At 38.0% G+C, this 12,321-nt stretch overlaps 1 protein-coding gene across 1 annotated transcript in view; it reads right to left on the bottom strand.

The window, feature by feature from the left end:
• AKAP13 (A-kinase anchoring protein 13) overlaps nucleotides 1-12,321 on the bottom strand; it is a 333,471-nt gene that overhangs the window by 137,846 nt on the left and 183,304 nt on the right. Inside the window, exon 8 of the mRNA XM_021099912.1 lies at nucleotides 10,017-10,158. Within this exon, the coding sequence (XP_020955571.1) occupies nucleotides 10,017-10,158 (142 nt within the window). The remainder of the gene's footprint in view (nucleotides 1-10,016; nucleotides 10,159-12,321) is intronic.

The raw sequence follows: 12,321 nt of genomic DNA, 5'->3' as shown, positions 1-12,321 counted from the left end.
GCAAGATCAATATAATAAATATTTGGCTTACTCTGACTTCTGAGTAAGGCTTAAACACAGGATTTTTTTTTTTCTTTTTCTTTTTTTTGGCTGTACCCAGGGCCAGGCCAGGAACCGAATCCTACCCACAGCTGTGACCTATGCCACAGCTGCGGCAACACTGGATCCTTAACCCACTGGGCCAGCCTGGGGATCAAACCTGTGCCTCAGCAGCAACCCAAGCCACTGCAGGGACAGCACTAGATCCTTAACATGTTGCGCCACAGAAGGAACTCCAAATACAAGATATTTTAAATGTGCTCCTAACAGTATTTTCCGTTCTGAACTTTATGGAAGGTATTTTCACCATCAACTAACTTTCTTTGGAAGCATGTGGCACTGACCTAAGACCACCATTCTTTGGATCTACAAGCAGTGATGGGACTTTAGGGGTTCTCAGAATGGAAGCAAAATGTCTATATCACTGCATGAAAGAGGCAGGAAGGGAGTAAAGATTTATACTGGATAAATGGAATCAATTAACACTACTCTTTTTAATCCCTATATGATTCACATACTACCAAATACTTCCATTCTTCATGCTTCTCTTGGTAAATGTTACTTTCCTCAGTTTCCTAGTGGGATTTTTTTTTTTTTTTAAACCTATATTATAACCAGATCAGTTACCTTGCAAACTGAAGCGTTTCTGGCAATGCCAAGATCTTCGAGGGCTAAGTACATTGTGAAAGCAATAAAGAACTATAGAGCTGGAAAGCACATCAAAGCTTCCCTGAATCTATCTCTACTCTTTAATGAATACTTATATCACATGTGTTACAACAAGGTTATCACCAAGGAAACACCACATTTCAGACAAGCACTTCTCAGGAAGAATTTGCCTCTCTGTGAACTCCTACAGCACAGCACCTATGGTGTGTCTCACATACTGCAACCACAGACTGTGATTATGCCTGTATGTGCTTGCTTTATTTAATGACATTCTAATCACCCTGGGGATAGAAACAATATCTAACTTCTTTTAAATCCCCTACATATTTGAATCAATACCTTGAGAGGGAAAGGCATTCATTTAATGTTTACTAAATATTAATGTTTATTAAATGAATAGATAAATGAAATCAAAGCCACAGGATGTAATACAAAGTTGAGCAGCCTAAGAGGCCAAAAATATCAGAAATCAGTACCCCTGAAATCCTTTTTGGATAAAGCAAAGCAACTGCTTAAAATACAATCAAAACCTAATATGAGAAATCTATAACTGCCCCAATTATGTGCATCACCAAGAAGGACCTAGACCTTGCTTCACAGAGCAAATGACATTTTTCTTCTAGCTCTTCTACTATGGAAGCTTCTTCTCTCAAGAGGCAAAACCAAGCAGCCATTAGGTCACATTTGTGTCAATAAGCTGAACACAGAACTTGGGGTCAGAAGCAAGCACTAGTTTTCCTGAGAGATGGCTGGCTGGCGGCCCTTCTGAGTTTACTGGCAGAAATAATAGTTACACCGAAGCACTTATTTCTGACACAAAATGCACATACCTTCACTCCCACAAAAGACAAACCGCTTTTAAAATGAAACTTGGAAAGCCACTTGAGGTAAACAGTTTAAAAATAATACACCACTCTTTAAGAAACTTCCTCCTCCCAGAGGGTGTACAGAACTTAAAGAGAGGAATTTACCATTTATCTAGCTTAAAGATATCTGTTCAAAAGTAACCCTAAGAACTGCAATGTATACATCTAAGGATAACCTGACCCCCTTGCTGTACAGTGGGAAAATTTAAAAAAAATTAAAAAAAAAACAAAAAACAAAAAAAAAGTAACCCTAAGTTAATCTATATTTTAACACTTACCATACTCTATCTTATTGTTTAATAATTACCTCTTCCCACTGAAATATGAATTTGAATACAGAGACAGGCTTATTCTACTTCAGCATTTCTAAGATCTGGCAGCATTCAATGATCATTTGTTGAATCAAGTACTGAATAAATTAGTACATCCTCACAGTAAACAAAGTTACATGATAATTTATATGAGTAACACTATGGCCTGATATGATTGGTAATTTCTTACAAGACCATTTAACCATTACCTATTAAAATCATTTATCCACAGAGTCCTAAGAGTGGGTCTGATAATTCTGAGTTAGTTTAAAATGAGACTAGTGTTACATTTACTGCTTATAAAATGCCTATTACATGCTAGACACTACACCAACTCTAGTTAGAAAAGATAACCCTTGAAGTTGGCATCATTATTCTGAATTTATAGATGAGGAAACTGAGCCTCTAAATGGATCAAAGTGGCAGATCAAGCAGCAGAACTAGGATTAAAACCTGAGTTTACTGGGCTCCATAATCGTTCCATGGTGCTTGGCTACTAACCTGGGCTGTCAATATGAGGAAAGAATGAAAAAAAGGTGAAAGGAGGAATGCAGAAAAATGGGCTGAAAGAGGAATAAGAGTCAGATTTGGTTCTTTTGTCCAAACAGGTGGGAAAAAGGGGCACACATGCTTTCTCCAAAATGTACAAATGACCTATGATTAAGAAGCTTTACGAGAGATAAGGAGTTCCCGTTGTGGCGCAGTGGTTAATGAATCTGACTAGGAACCATGAGGTTGCGGGTTCAATCCCTGGCCTTGCTCAGTGGGTTAAGGATCCAGCATTTCCATGAGCTGTGGTGTAGGTCACAGACGCATCTCGGATCCCGCGTTGCTGTGGCTCTGGCGTAGGCTGGCGGCTACAGCTCCGATTCGACCCCTAGCCTGGGAACCTCCATATGCCGCAGGAAGTGGCCCTAGAAAAGGCAAAAAGACCAAAGGGGGGGGGAAGAGGAGCTTTATGAGAGATAGGAGCGGATTATTAGTAGAAATAAGACTGCAGAGCAAAACATCTTGGAAAATGTTCCAAGAAAAAGTGATTAGTAAGAACTGCCATTAAAGAAAGTATGATTTTAGAAAATCCCTTGTGATTGTCCTTTTACTCCAACATAGTAAGAGGTACACCTTAAGGTTCATGAATATATTCCTATTACTCTATTTTTTTATTTTTATTTTATTTTTTAAGGGCTACACCTGCGGCATATGGAAGTTCCTAGGCTAGGGGTTGAATCGGAGCTATAGCTGCCCACCTATGCCACAGCCATGCCAGATGCAAGCCATGTCTGCGACCTCCACCAAAGCTCATGGCAATGCTGGATCCTTAACCCATTGAGTGGGGCCAGGAATTAAACCCACATCCTCATGGATTCTAGTCAGGTTCATTACCACTGAACCACAATGGGAACTCCTATTCCTATCATTTTAGAATCACACACTGGTCAAAAACTAAGAACTAGAAGAAATATTAGAGATTGTCTAACCATTATACAAATGAGAAAATAGAGACCAGAGAAACTAAATAACTTGCTCAAGGTCACTTAAAAATGTATAGTTACATAGAATGGGATGCTACTCAGCCATTAAAAAAAGAATGAATTTTTTCTATTTGCAATAATATGGATGAACTAACTCAGACAAGGACAAAGACAAGTATTGGATGATATCGCTAATATGTGGAATCTAAAAAAAATAAACTAGTGACTATAACAAAAAAACAGACTTGCAGATAAAAAGAACTAGGAGTTCCCCCGCGGTGCAGCAGGTTAAGGATCCGGCATGGTCACTGCTGTGGCATGGGTTCCATTCCTGGCCCAGGTAATTTCACTTGCCACAAGCGCAGGCCACCCCACCCCTGCAAAAAGAACTAGCTAATGGGTACCAATAGGGAGAGGGAAGAGGAGAAGGGCAAGATAAGGGCAGGGGATTAAGGGGTACAAACTACTACATATAAAATAACTAACTGGCAAGGATATATTGTACAACACAGGGAATATATAACTAACATATCATAATAACTACAAACGAAATATAACAATCGTGAATCACTGCTGTACAACTGATATTTATATAATACTATACATTAACTATACCTCAATTTTTTTTAAAAAGGGAAAAACGTATAGCCAGATATCTTACATCTATTATCTACAGATATTTTTACCCTAAGGCTGTAGTTTTTCTACTTGTGGCTTTATGGTCTGGGGTTCTTCAAGGCACTTCTTTTTCGCAGCTATCTTCTCTAGAAGAATATGTGCAGAACTTCCTGTTAACTCCCCATTTCAGAAGAGATGTTCAGAGTATCTCCAAAAGTTTTGTATGAAAAAGTTGAAGATTAAGTTTCCCTGTGGTTGAATCTAGCTCTAGTTTTGGACTCAAAAGGGATAATTAAGGGGTGGGGGTGGGGGTGCATCTGGTTCTCTTAAATGTCAAATACACGCAGAAAAGACTTATTGGCGACACAAAGAGGCCGCTTTGCTTTTCCTGGGTGACATATACACCACAAAACTATATATGAAAATATGAGAGCAGAGACCTTTTTTTTTAAGGGACCTTTTTTAAAACTGAAAACTGTTAAATAAGTGAGTAGGATATGTAAGCCATTACACATTACAATGGCTCGCCCAGTTAGTTACCTAATAGCCTGAAAGCTGCCATATTTTCCTATGGCGGCTGAGCATGAGCCACACAAAGCAAAAACTTTTAAGGAGAGATTCCTAGACTAGGAATGGAAATGCAAGCTCGCCCCCTTGAGACAAGAAAAAGAAAACACAGAAAATAAAAGTACAGAGAAAATTCAAGATTTTAACCAGATTTCCAACACTGCCTTACCACAACCTTGAAGAAACAAGTATTAATATTGTTAGAAAATAACTAAGAATGGAAATCCAGTTAATTTAATGTTTGGCTGTGTAGTTATCTTTTTAAAGGGGAGTGTGGTTCTGGTTTAAAGTGCTTTCTTGATTGGGGAGTGCATATTAAATGAAGAGTAGACTTTTTCAGTAACCCAATACTCAACATATGGGATTTTATAGCTGTGCTTGAACATATTTGTTCTTGAGTGTTTGGCTGCTAGGACCATGGGCATCCTGACAAGATATACTGGCTTGCTGAATTAACTGTTCTATATGGCTAATAAGCTTTTGCAATGAGCATTTGGAAAAGGAATTACTCCAGAAATACCTCAATGAACAGATACCCCAAAGAAGCAAACTCCTTCATAATGAACTTGGCAACATCTTGAAGAGAGAAGATTCATACAAGACATGGAATGTGCTGGTTTGCAGCAAAGGGGCAGGGAAATAAGAGTCAGAATTCTTTCCTGGCCACCCTGGAGCATATTCTCAAGGTGAATGGTCCCAGAAAGCTTTCTGGTCTGGACTTAAGTATTTAATGTCATTGTCATCGCTATACCTGATCATAGATAGCATTCTTTAGGAAATAAAGGGCAGGTCTGGAAAATCCAGTAATTTTTGCACCAAAAGCAAATTCTTTGGACAAACACCATCTTGGTGCTATTTACCTACACCTAAACAAATTATAATTAAGAACATGAGACTTATTTTAAAGCGAAACAGCTTAGGTCCTAAATCAGCCAAAGGAATTTCTCCAACTGTCACTGAAGCCCAAGAGTATAACGCAATGGTTTTAGAATCTTCATGTGTGTGTGTGAATCATTCAAGGATACGTGTTTAAAATGCAAAAACCCACCCAAGTAAAATGAATTCTCCAGAAGTCTACCCTCAGGATGACTCTTCTGAAAACCACAGTATAGCAGACACACTACTGACCCAGAAGTGAGGTTCTAGTCCAGCTTACAGAGTTAACTAGTTGTGAAATGAGGCAAGTCGCTTAACTTTCCAAAAACCATTATTTCTCCTATACAGCAAAGGTATTAGACTTTAGATAATCTTTAACATTCACTCAAATTCTAAAGGTCTCAGAATTAAAACAAGCACCATGTCTCCCAACTTAAATAATGTTTGATGCTCTTCCTGAAGCTTGTATAACAATGTTCAAGAAGCAGAACAGAGACTTTGATTGTTTTGGGAACCACCATATGCCACCAATTACTTAAATGAATAAAAAGGATATTAGAATCTGAAGTTATGAAACTAATTAATATGCTAAGGTGTACTTATTGCTTGCCAGGCTCTAAGTATTTTGATATATACTAACTTATTGAGGGAAAAAGAGAATAAAAGATAATCTGAGAACCTTGAAACCAGTAATATATGTAAAAAGGGATAATGTTAAATATTAAATTGTAACTAATATTGAGGCTTTGGCAATACTTAATAACAAACCACAACTATAAAATGCTGATAAAATGACTAATGAGAATGGACCATATTGTGTGTAAAACTTGGCCTCCTGAATTGTGAACAATTTTCAATTCAGTGAGGAAATTATCTGTTAGGACTGTGTATCATGTTTCAAGAATGCTGCAGCATTTAACACATACATGTGTTTTCTCCAAGGATATAAAAGCAATCGCCATTCTTGATACTGCCTAATTCATTATGAATCATGATTTTAAGCATTAATGACCTCAAAGTAAGGGTTCATTTATAGCACAATGTATCAAACAGGTTAAAAAATAAAAAACTACTCCTCAGTTTTTAATGATAGATATCAGATTACCGCACTAAAGAAAATAACCCAACTATACCTTTTTTCTTTAAGTATTTAGGACACATTTGACAGAGTTCCCTATGTGTTGACATCTATATATATATTTAGAAAAGGTTACCAAACAGGAAGATTTCTATGAGAATTTAAAGTGACTTCTTCATTTATATTTACTAGAAAATTGCCATAAATACACCATCATTCTAGGTTTTCGAGACAGTAGCAAAGCACATGATACACAATTTTTTTTTTTCTGTTTTACATTTGGAAGCGGATGAGTGAAGCAATGAGTCAGTCAAACAGTGGCCGTCTTATTCCCAAAGCCAATACATGGACTGGGTATGTGTCAGAAAAATCGAATTAAATAATACTAAACAAATGCCACTCTATACTTGACTCCAATAACAAGCTCAAGTAACCCTTCTCAGATTGCCAATCCAGACTCTAGAGGGTTAAGCATAGAAGATGAATAAAGAAGCTGGGCCCCGGAGAGATTAAGTCAAAAAGTGAATTTAGGAGAGACATAGAACTGGAACTCTCTGCCTTCCGACGTGCAGTTTAATAACCAGAGCTTTTACCACAAGCCAAAACAGCTTAGAAAAGAACTGTACTTGTGTATATGTGTTTGAGTGTGTGTGTTTTTAAGGGCCACAGTGCAAGTTCCCAGGCTCAGGGTCGAATCAGAGCTGCAGCTGCCGGCCTACGTCACAGCCACAGCAACGCTAGATCCAAGCTGCATCTGCAACCTTCACAACAGCTCGCAGCAATGCTGGATCCTTAACCCACTGAGCAGAGCCAGGAATAGAATCTGCATCCTCATGGATACTAGCCAGGTCTGTTTCCACTGAGCCACAATGCACACTCCAGCTTTCTCTTTCTTTTCATCCACTGATGCACAACTATTCTCTAGGCCAGGGGGCGACCACTTGTTTTTATATAGCCCATGGGAAAAAAAAACCTAAGAGTAGATTTTACATTTTTAAATAATTGAAAAAAATTCAAAAAAAGGTATTTCATGATATGCAATAATTTCATTATATGAGATTCAAATTTCTATAAAGTTTTATTGGAACATGTCACATTCTTGTTTACACGCAGCTGGTGGCTGCTTTCACACCGCAGTGACAAAGTTGATTAGCTGTGACAGAAATTCTATGTCCCATTAACCCTAAAATATTTACTCCCCATCCTTTACAAAAAAGGTTTGCAAACTTTTCAATGAACAGAGCATGGGAAGAATGGGAAAAAAGCGGAAATGGGACATGGGGAAGATTAAAAAGCCTTTCACTCACAGCAGGTAAGACAAGGCTGACAGAGCAACAGGGAGGGATGTCAATGGTCAGATCTCGTGTCACTTTACGAACACTATGAACACAGAATTCTCCACTGTGCAGACCTGAACATCTTCAGGAACGAAAAATCCCATTAATACATGCTTTCTCTACTACGTAGAGGCAGACACAAATCACAGATACCCCCCTGCAACAGACAAATTACATGGTTCTCACATATTGATGCTCCTTAGAATATACCCACAGTCAGAGCCTGGGGTAAGAGTCAGGGAGGAAGGCACCTTGCTGGGCAAGTTGGAGGTTAGAGTAAAACTACAAGCTCCTTTTCTAGCAGGCTCTGACCTTGAGCCAGTCATGTGACTCTCTGAGAGTCCAACTCTTTTATCTATAAAATGAGGCTCCATGACCAATCAGAGAAATTATTATCTTTCTAAAACTGGAGGAACACGAAAAGAGGAAAGAGACAAGGAGAGGAGGAACCTTAAAAAAAAATAAATAAATAAATAAATAAATAATGCTTTGTTTTCTTCTTTATACTAGTCAAGAAACAATTAGGACAGAGATATCCTCACAGGAAAGCTAAGGGTCTATTGCCAAGCATGAGGCTGTACTCAAGGACACTAATCACCAGGACTTAATATGGAGGACTAAGAAACAGAGGCATTTCAATTCAAGGATGTGAGTTTGTTCCTTCCCTTTTTCAGGGGCTTCTGGAAACAAAAGACACATGTACCCATGCAGGGTGTGTTCTCTTTTCTTTCCCCAGGGGCAAAAGCAACATTTGTCTGAATAATGCCTGCTGTACAAGTAGCCACCCAGGCATTAGTCATGAATATTATCTGTAATAAGGGGTGGGTTAGAACAGCCAGCACCTCCCTACCACTGTACTCCAGTAAAATGAAGCTTGTTTATCACAATTCATACACTTGAAGCAGCTTGGGAGGGTACAGTTCTGTTTACCTACTGGGGTGACTTTAAGAAAAAATAACTTTTAGTTCTCTAAAGAGTAAAAACAGTGCACCCTCAAGTCTCGACAAGGAAGCACCGTTTTCTGAAGAGGCAAAGTGATTTAGTCCAGTAACCTGATTTTTCTGCTTCCAAAAGTTTTTTTTTTTTAAACAAGCATGGAATCTAAAGCTTAAAGCACTGTTTCTCTTGACAAATTTAAGACTTCTTGTTTTACAAGTTAATAGATTTAAACAAGAAAATAATCAAGACCCTGAAGAAAAACAATTCTGAAAATTAATATTAAATATAGAATTACTCTATGATCCAGCAAACCCCCTACAAAGCACATGAAAACCCAAAGAATATGAAAACACATGTCCATCACCAACACCTAAATGTTCACAGCAATTATTATTCACAATAGCCAAAAAGTAGAAATAAGCCAAATGTACTAGTGTGGTATATCCCTACAACAGAATATTACTTGGCAATGAAAAGAAATGAAATACTGATCAATGTTACAACATGGAATGAACCTTGAAACATAATACTAAGTGAAAGAAATCAGTCACAAAGACTACATATTTTAGAATTCCGATTACATGGTTCCAAAATGGGCAAATCCATAAAGAGATTAGTAACTATTAGCTGAGGGGGTGTGGGGGTGGACTGCTAATGAATATGTGGTTTTTTATGGTGTGGTGATAATGTTATAAAATTAGTAGTGACAGCTGTACCACTGTGTAAATATATTAAAAACTACTAAACTACTTTACTTGAACAAGCAGATTTTATGGTTATGTGAATTACTTCTCAATAAAACTGTCAGGAAAACCTACTGAACCTTTTTTTCATCTCTAAAAATGGCATACTTCATATTTTTAGTCAGTACTGATCTTTACATTTAAATCTCATTTTTGCTCTCAGTTTCTATACAAAGAAAGGACAGTCAGGTTTAAGACCTCTTTTTGTGGCAATTCCCATTTTCTGACATGTTAAACCTCATGACGAATTGGAAAGTCTCATGCTCACAGGGAAAACCTTTTCATTACAATCTCCAAGGGATCGATGCACGAGGTTCTGTTCCAAATCTACGCTGTGTAAAACCTTCACTAAACATGTCCACATTTGTATGTGAGGGAACACGAGAGAAAGGGGAAAAAAATCTATTGTGAATTTTAAAATCCCCTAAACAAGGCCTTATATCAGACATAGCAGAGCAGGCTAAATATATTTTGTGCTCCTACAGAATTGATGCCACTTACCACCTGTGTCTTCAGGCCTTGTTTCACCTCAGGTGTCATAGCTCTGTTGCTGATAGCCACCTCTGCAGAAATTGAACTTTCCCCAGGGTTATTCAGAAAATCCACTTCATCTTCAGCTTTTGTGTCTGGCATTTCTGAAGAGAACAAGGCAGTTCCAGAGTGCATTTGAAAAATTGATTCCTGGATCTTATTATTTACACAACATGTCCCAGATTTCATATGTTTGCTCTTGCTTTTGTGTTAAACAGAAGTATTGCTTTGGAGCCAGTGACCAGTGCTAAGCTAGTCCTTAATCGCATGGTTGTATGGTTTTTCCTTAGCCTCTATGTGGGTTTGTAGCTAAGCGAAGATGCAGTTCAACGTCCACTGAACTTCCATTTTCACTACTGACTCTTTTTTTAGGGCTGCACCTGTGGCATATTGAGGTTCCCAGGCTAGGGGTGGAATCAGAGCTGCAGCCGCCAGCCTACGCCACAGCCACAGCAACGTGGGATCCGAGCCACGTCTGTGAACTACACCACAGCTCTCGGCAATGCTGGATCCCAAATCCACTGAGCGAGGCCAGGGATTGAACCCGTGACCTCATGGTTACTAGTTGGATTCATTTCTATTGCGCCACAATGGGAACTCCCATTATTGACTTTTAATGACAATTCAAATGAGTGTGGTGCTGACCAGCATGTGGAAAAGTACACTCACAAGCTTGAAGGGAAGAGACTGACAGCTTAAGCTAGTAGTCCATCTGGATCATCATCAAAGAGGCAAGAGACATTTGCAGGTATTTGTACAGAACAAAAACAGCTGCTGAGAATGAGACAAAGCCTTTGGAAAGAGTCTCACTTTCTTTAAAACATTTTATACATACTGATCTTTCCATCACTGAAACTGATGAGACTGAACTACTCTAGTAAATTATGTTTTGTTTTCACTTTTATTTTTTCCCAAACCAAAACAATAAAAAACAAGCAATTCCTTTTCTCAAGGAAAAGTCTTTTCATGTTGTCTTTAGAATTAAGCTCAACAGACCAAAATTTAATAACTACCATATGGTCAAGCATATACAGGAAGGAAGTGATAAAATGATGTCTGAGGCAAAAATCATGCTTTGATACTTCTTTAAAGGGAAATGATGGCTGAACAGTCAAAATTCACCTTGATAATCCAAATACAAATGGAATCATGATCTCAATTTCATTTGAAAATACTTTTCTGTGATTGTTAGTAATCTAGTCATGTCACTACTCTAGCAGAGTTCCCTATACCAAAAGTTAGAGGTGGTTCTTTACCAAAGGATAAATTATATTAAGATATATGATTAATTATATTAATATATATGACCACTGTTTTTTAACTGCATACTGTGACCTGTAATAAAGGCCTACTTTAGACTTAGGAAAGTTACATTCCTATAACTGAACATTTACAAGTCTCCTTTCTTTGTCCTTATTCATAATTATATAACCTCACTAGCATTTAAAAAAATGGGCACTCTTCCTTATTAAAAGAACCAAAATCTCTCCTACACTTCATAAAATGTGATTAAAGTTTAAAAAAAATATGACTAAGCAATCCCCTTAGAAGTACTCCTTGACTGAAATATTTCTAAGTGAGTAAAATAGGTTTCTTATAGTTTTTTTTTTGTTTTGTTTTTTAGAGAGGGTTGATGATTTTTATTTTATTTGAGGATGTGATTTTTGGTACATCCTTACTATCCTATACCCATCAACTGAAAATGTGTGTCTTGGCAAGTGGCAACCACTCACAATGGTAAACAGAGATTACTGAGACTTGTGGGGTGTGTTGGCCCAACTCAGTCATGCACATCCAACTTTCCAAAGCACTGTGGTCAACACTCTCGATGGATGAAGGGCCACATCCCCTCATTCTAACTCAAAGTTTTGTGTTTTCCTCAATTTCTATTTGGCTTTGCCAACAGCAGTATATAAAAACAGAAGCCAATGCCATGGGGCTCCTTCCAAGTCAGGAGTTAACCTCTGTCTCCTCACTTACAAAACAGTGTGGTTAAATTCATGAATGAAATGTGAACTTTCTAGAAAACACCCTTTAGTCTGAGATCACACTCAGGTGCTTTTTCTCGAGGGCAATGTGACCGGGGTCTTTCCCCAATCCTGGCTATTTTCTGAAGAAAGCACCAATTTCTTCATCACTGGCTACTTCTCCCTGTTCTTTGAAGCCATAAGCACAGAGCACATATGACTCTTCATAGCAGAAGAAGTAACTCGCCCACACATATGAGCCAACCCCAAACCCAGAGATACTGTTGAAACTTGATTTTCTTCTCATT

Source organism: Sus scrofa, chromosome 7 (genome assembly GCF_000003025.6).
Source record: "Sus scrofa isolate TJ Tabasco breed Duroc chromosome 7, Sscrofa11.1, whole genome shotgun sequence".
Classification (NCBI taxonomy): Eukaryota; Metazoa; Chordata; class Mammalia; order Artiodactyla; family Suidae; genus Sus; species Sus scrofa.
The sequence above is the reverse complement of the archived record's forward strand: the minus strand, read 5'-3'. Positions and strand labels throughout refer to the sequence as shown.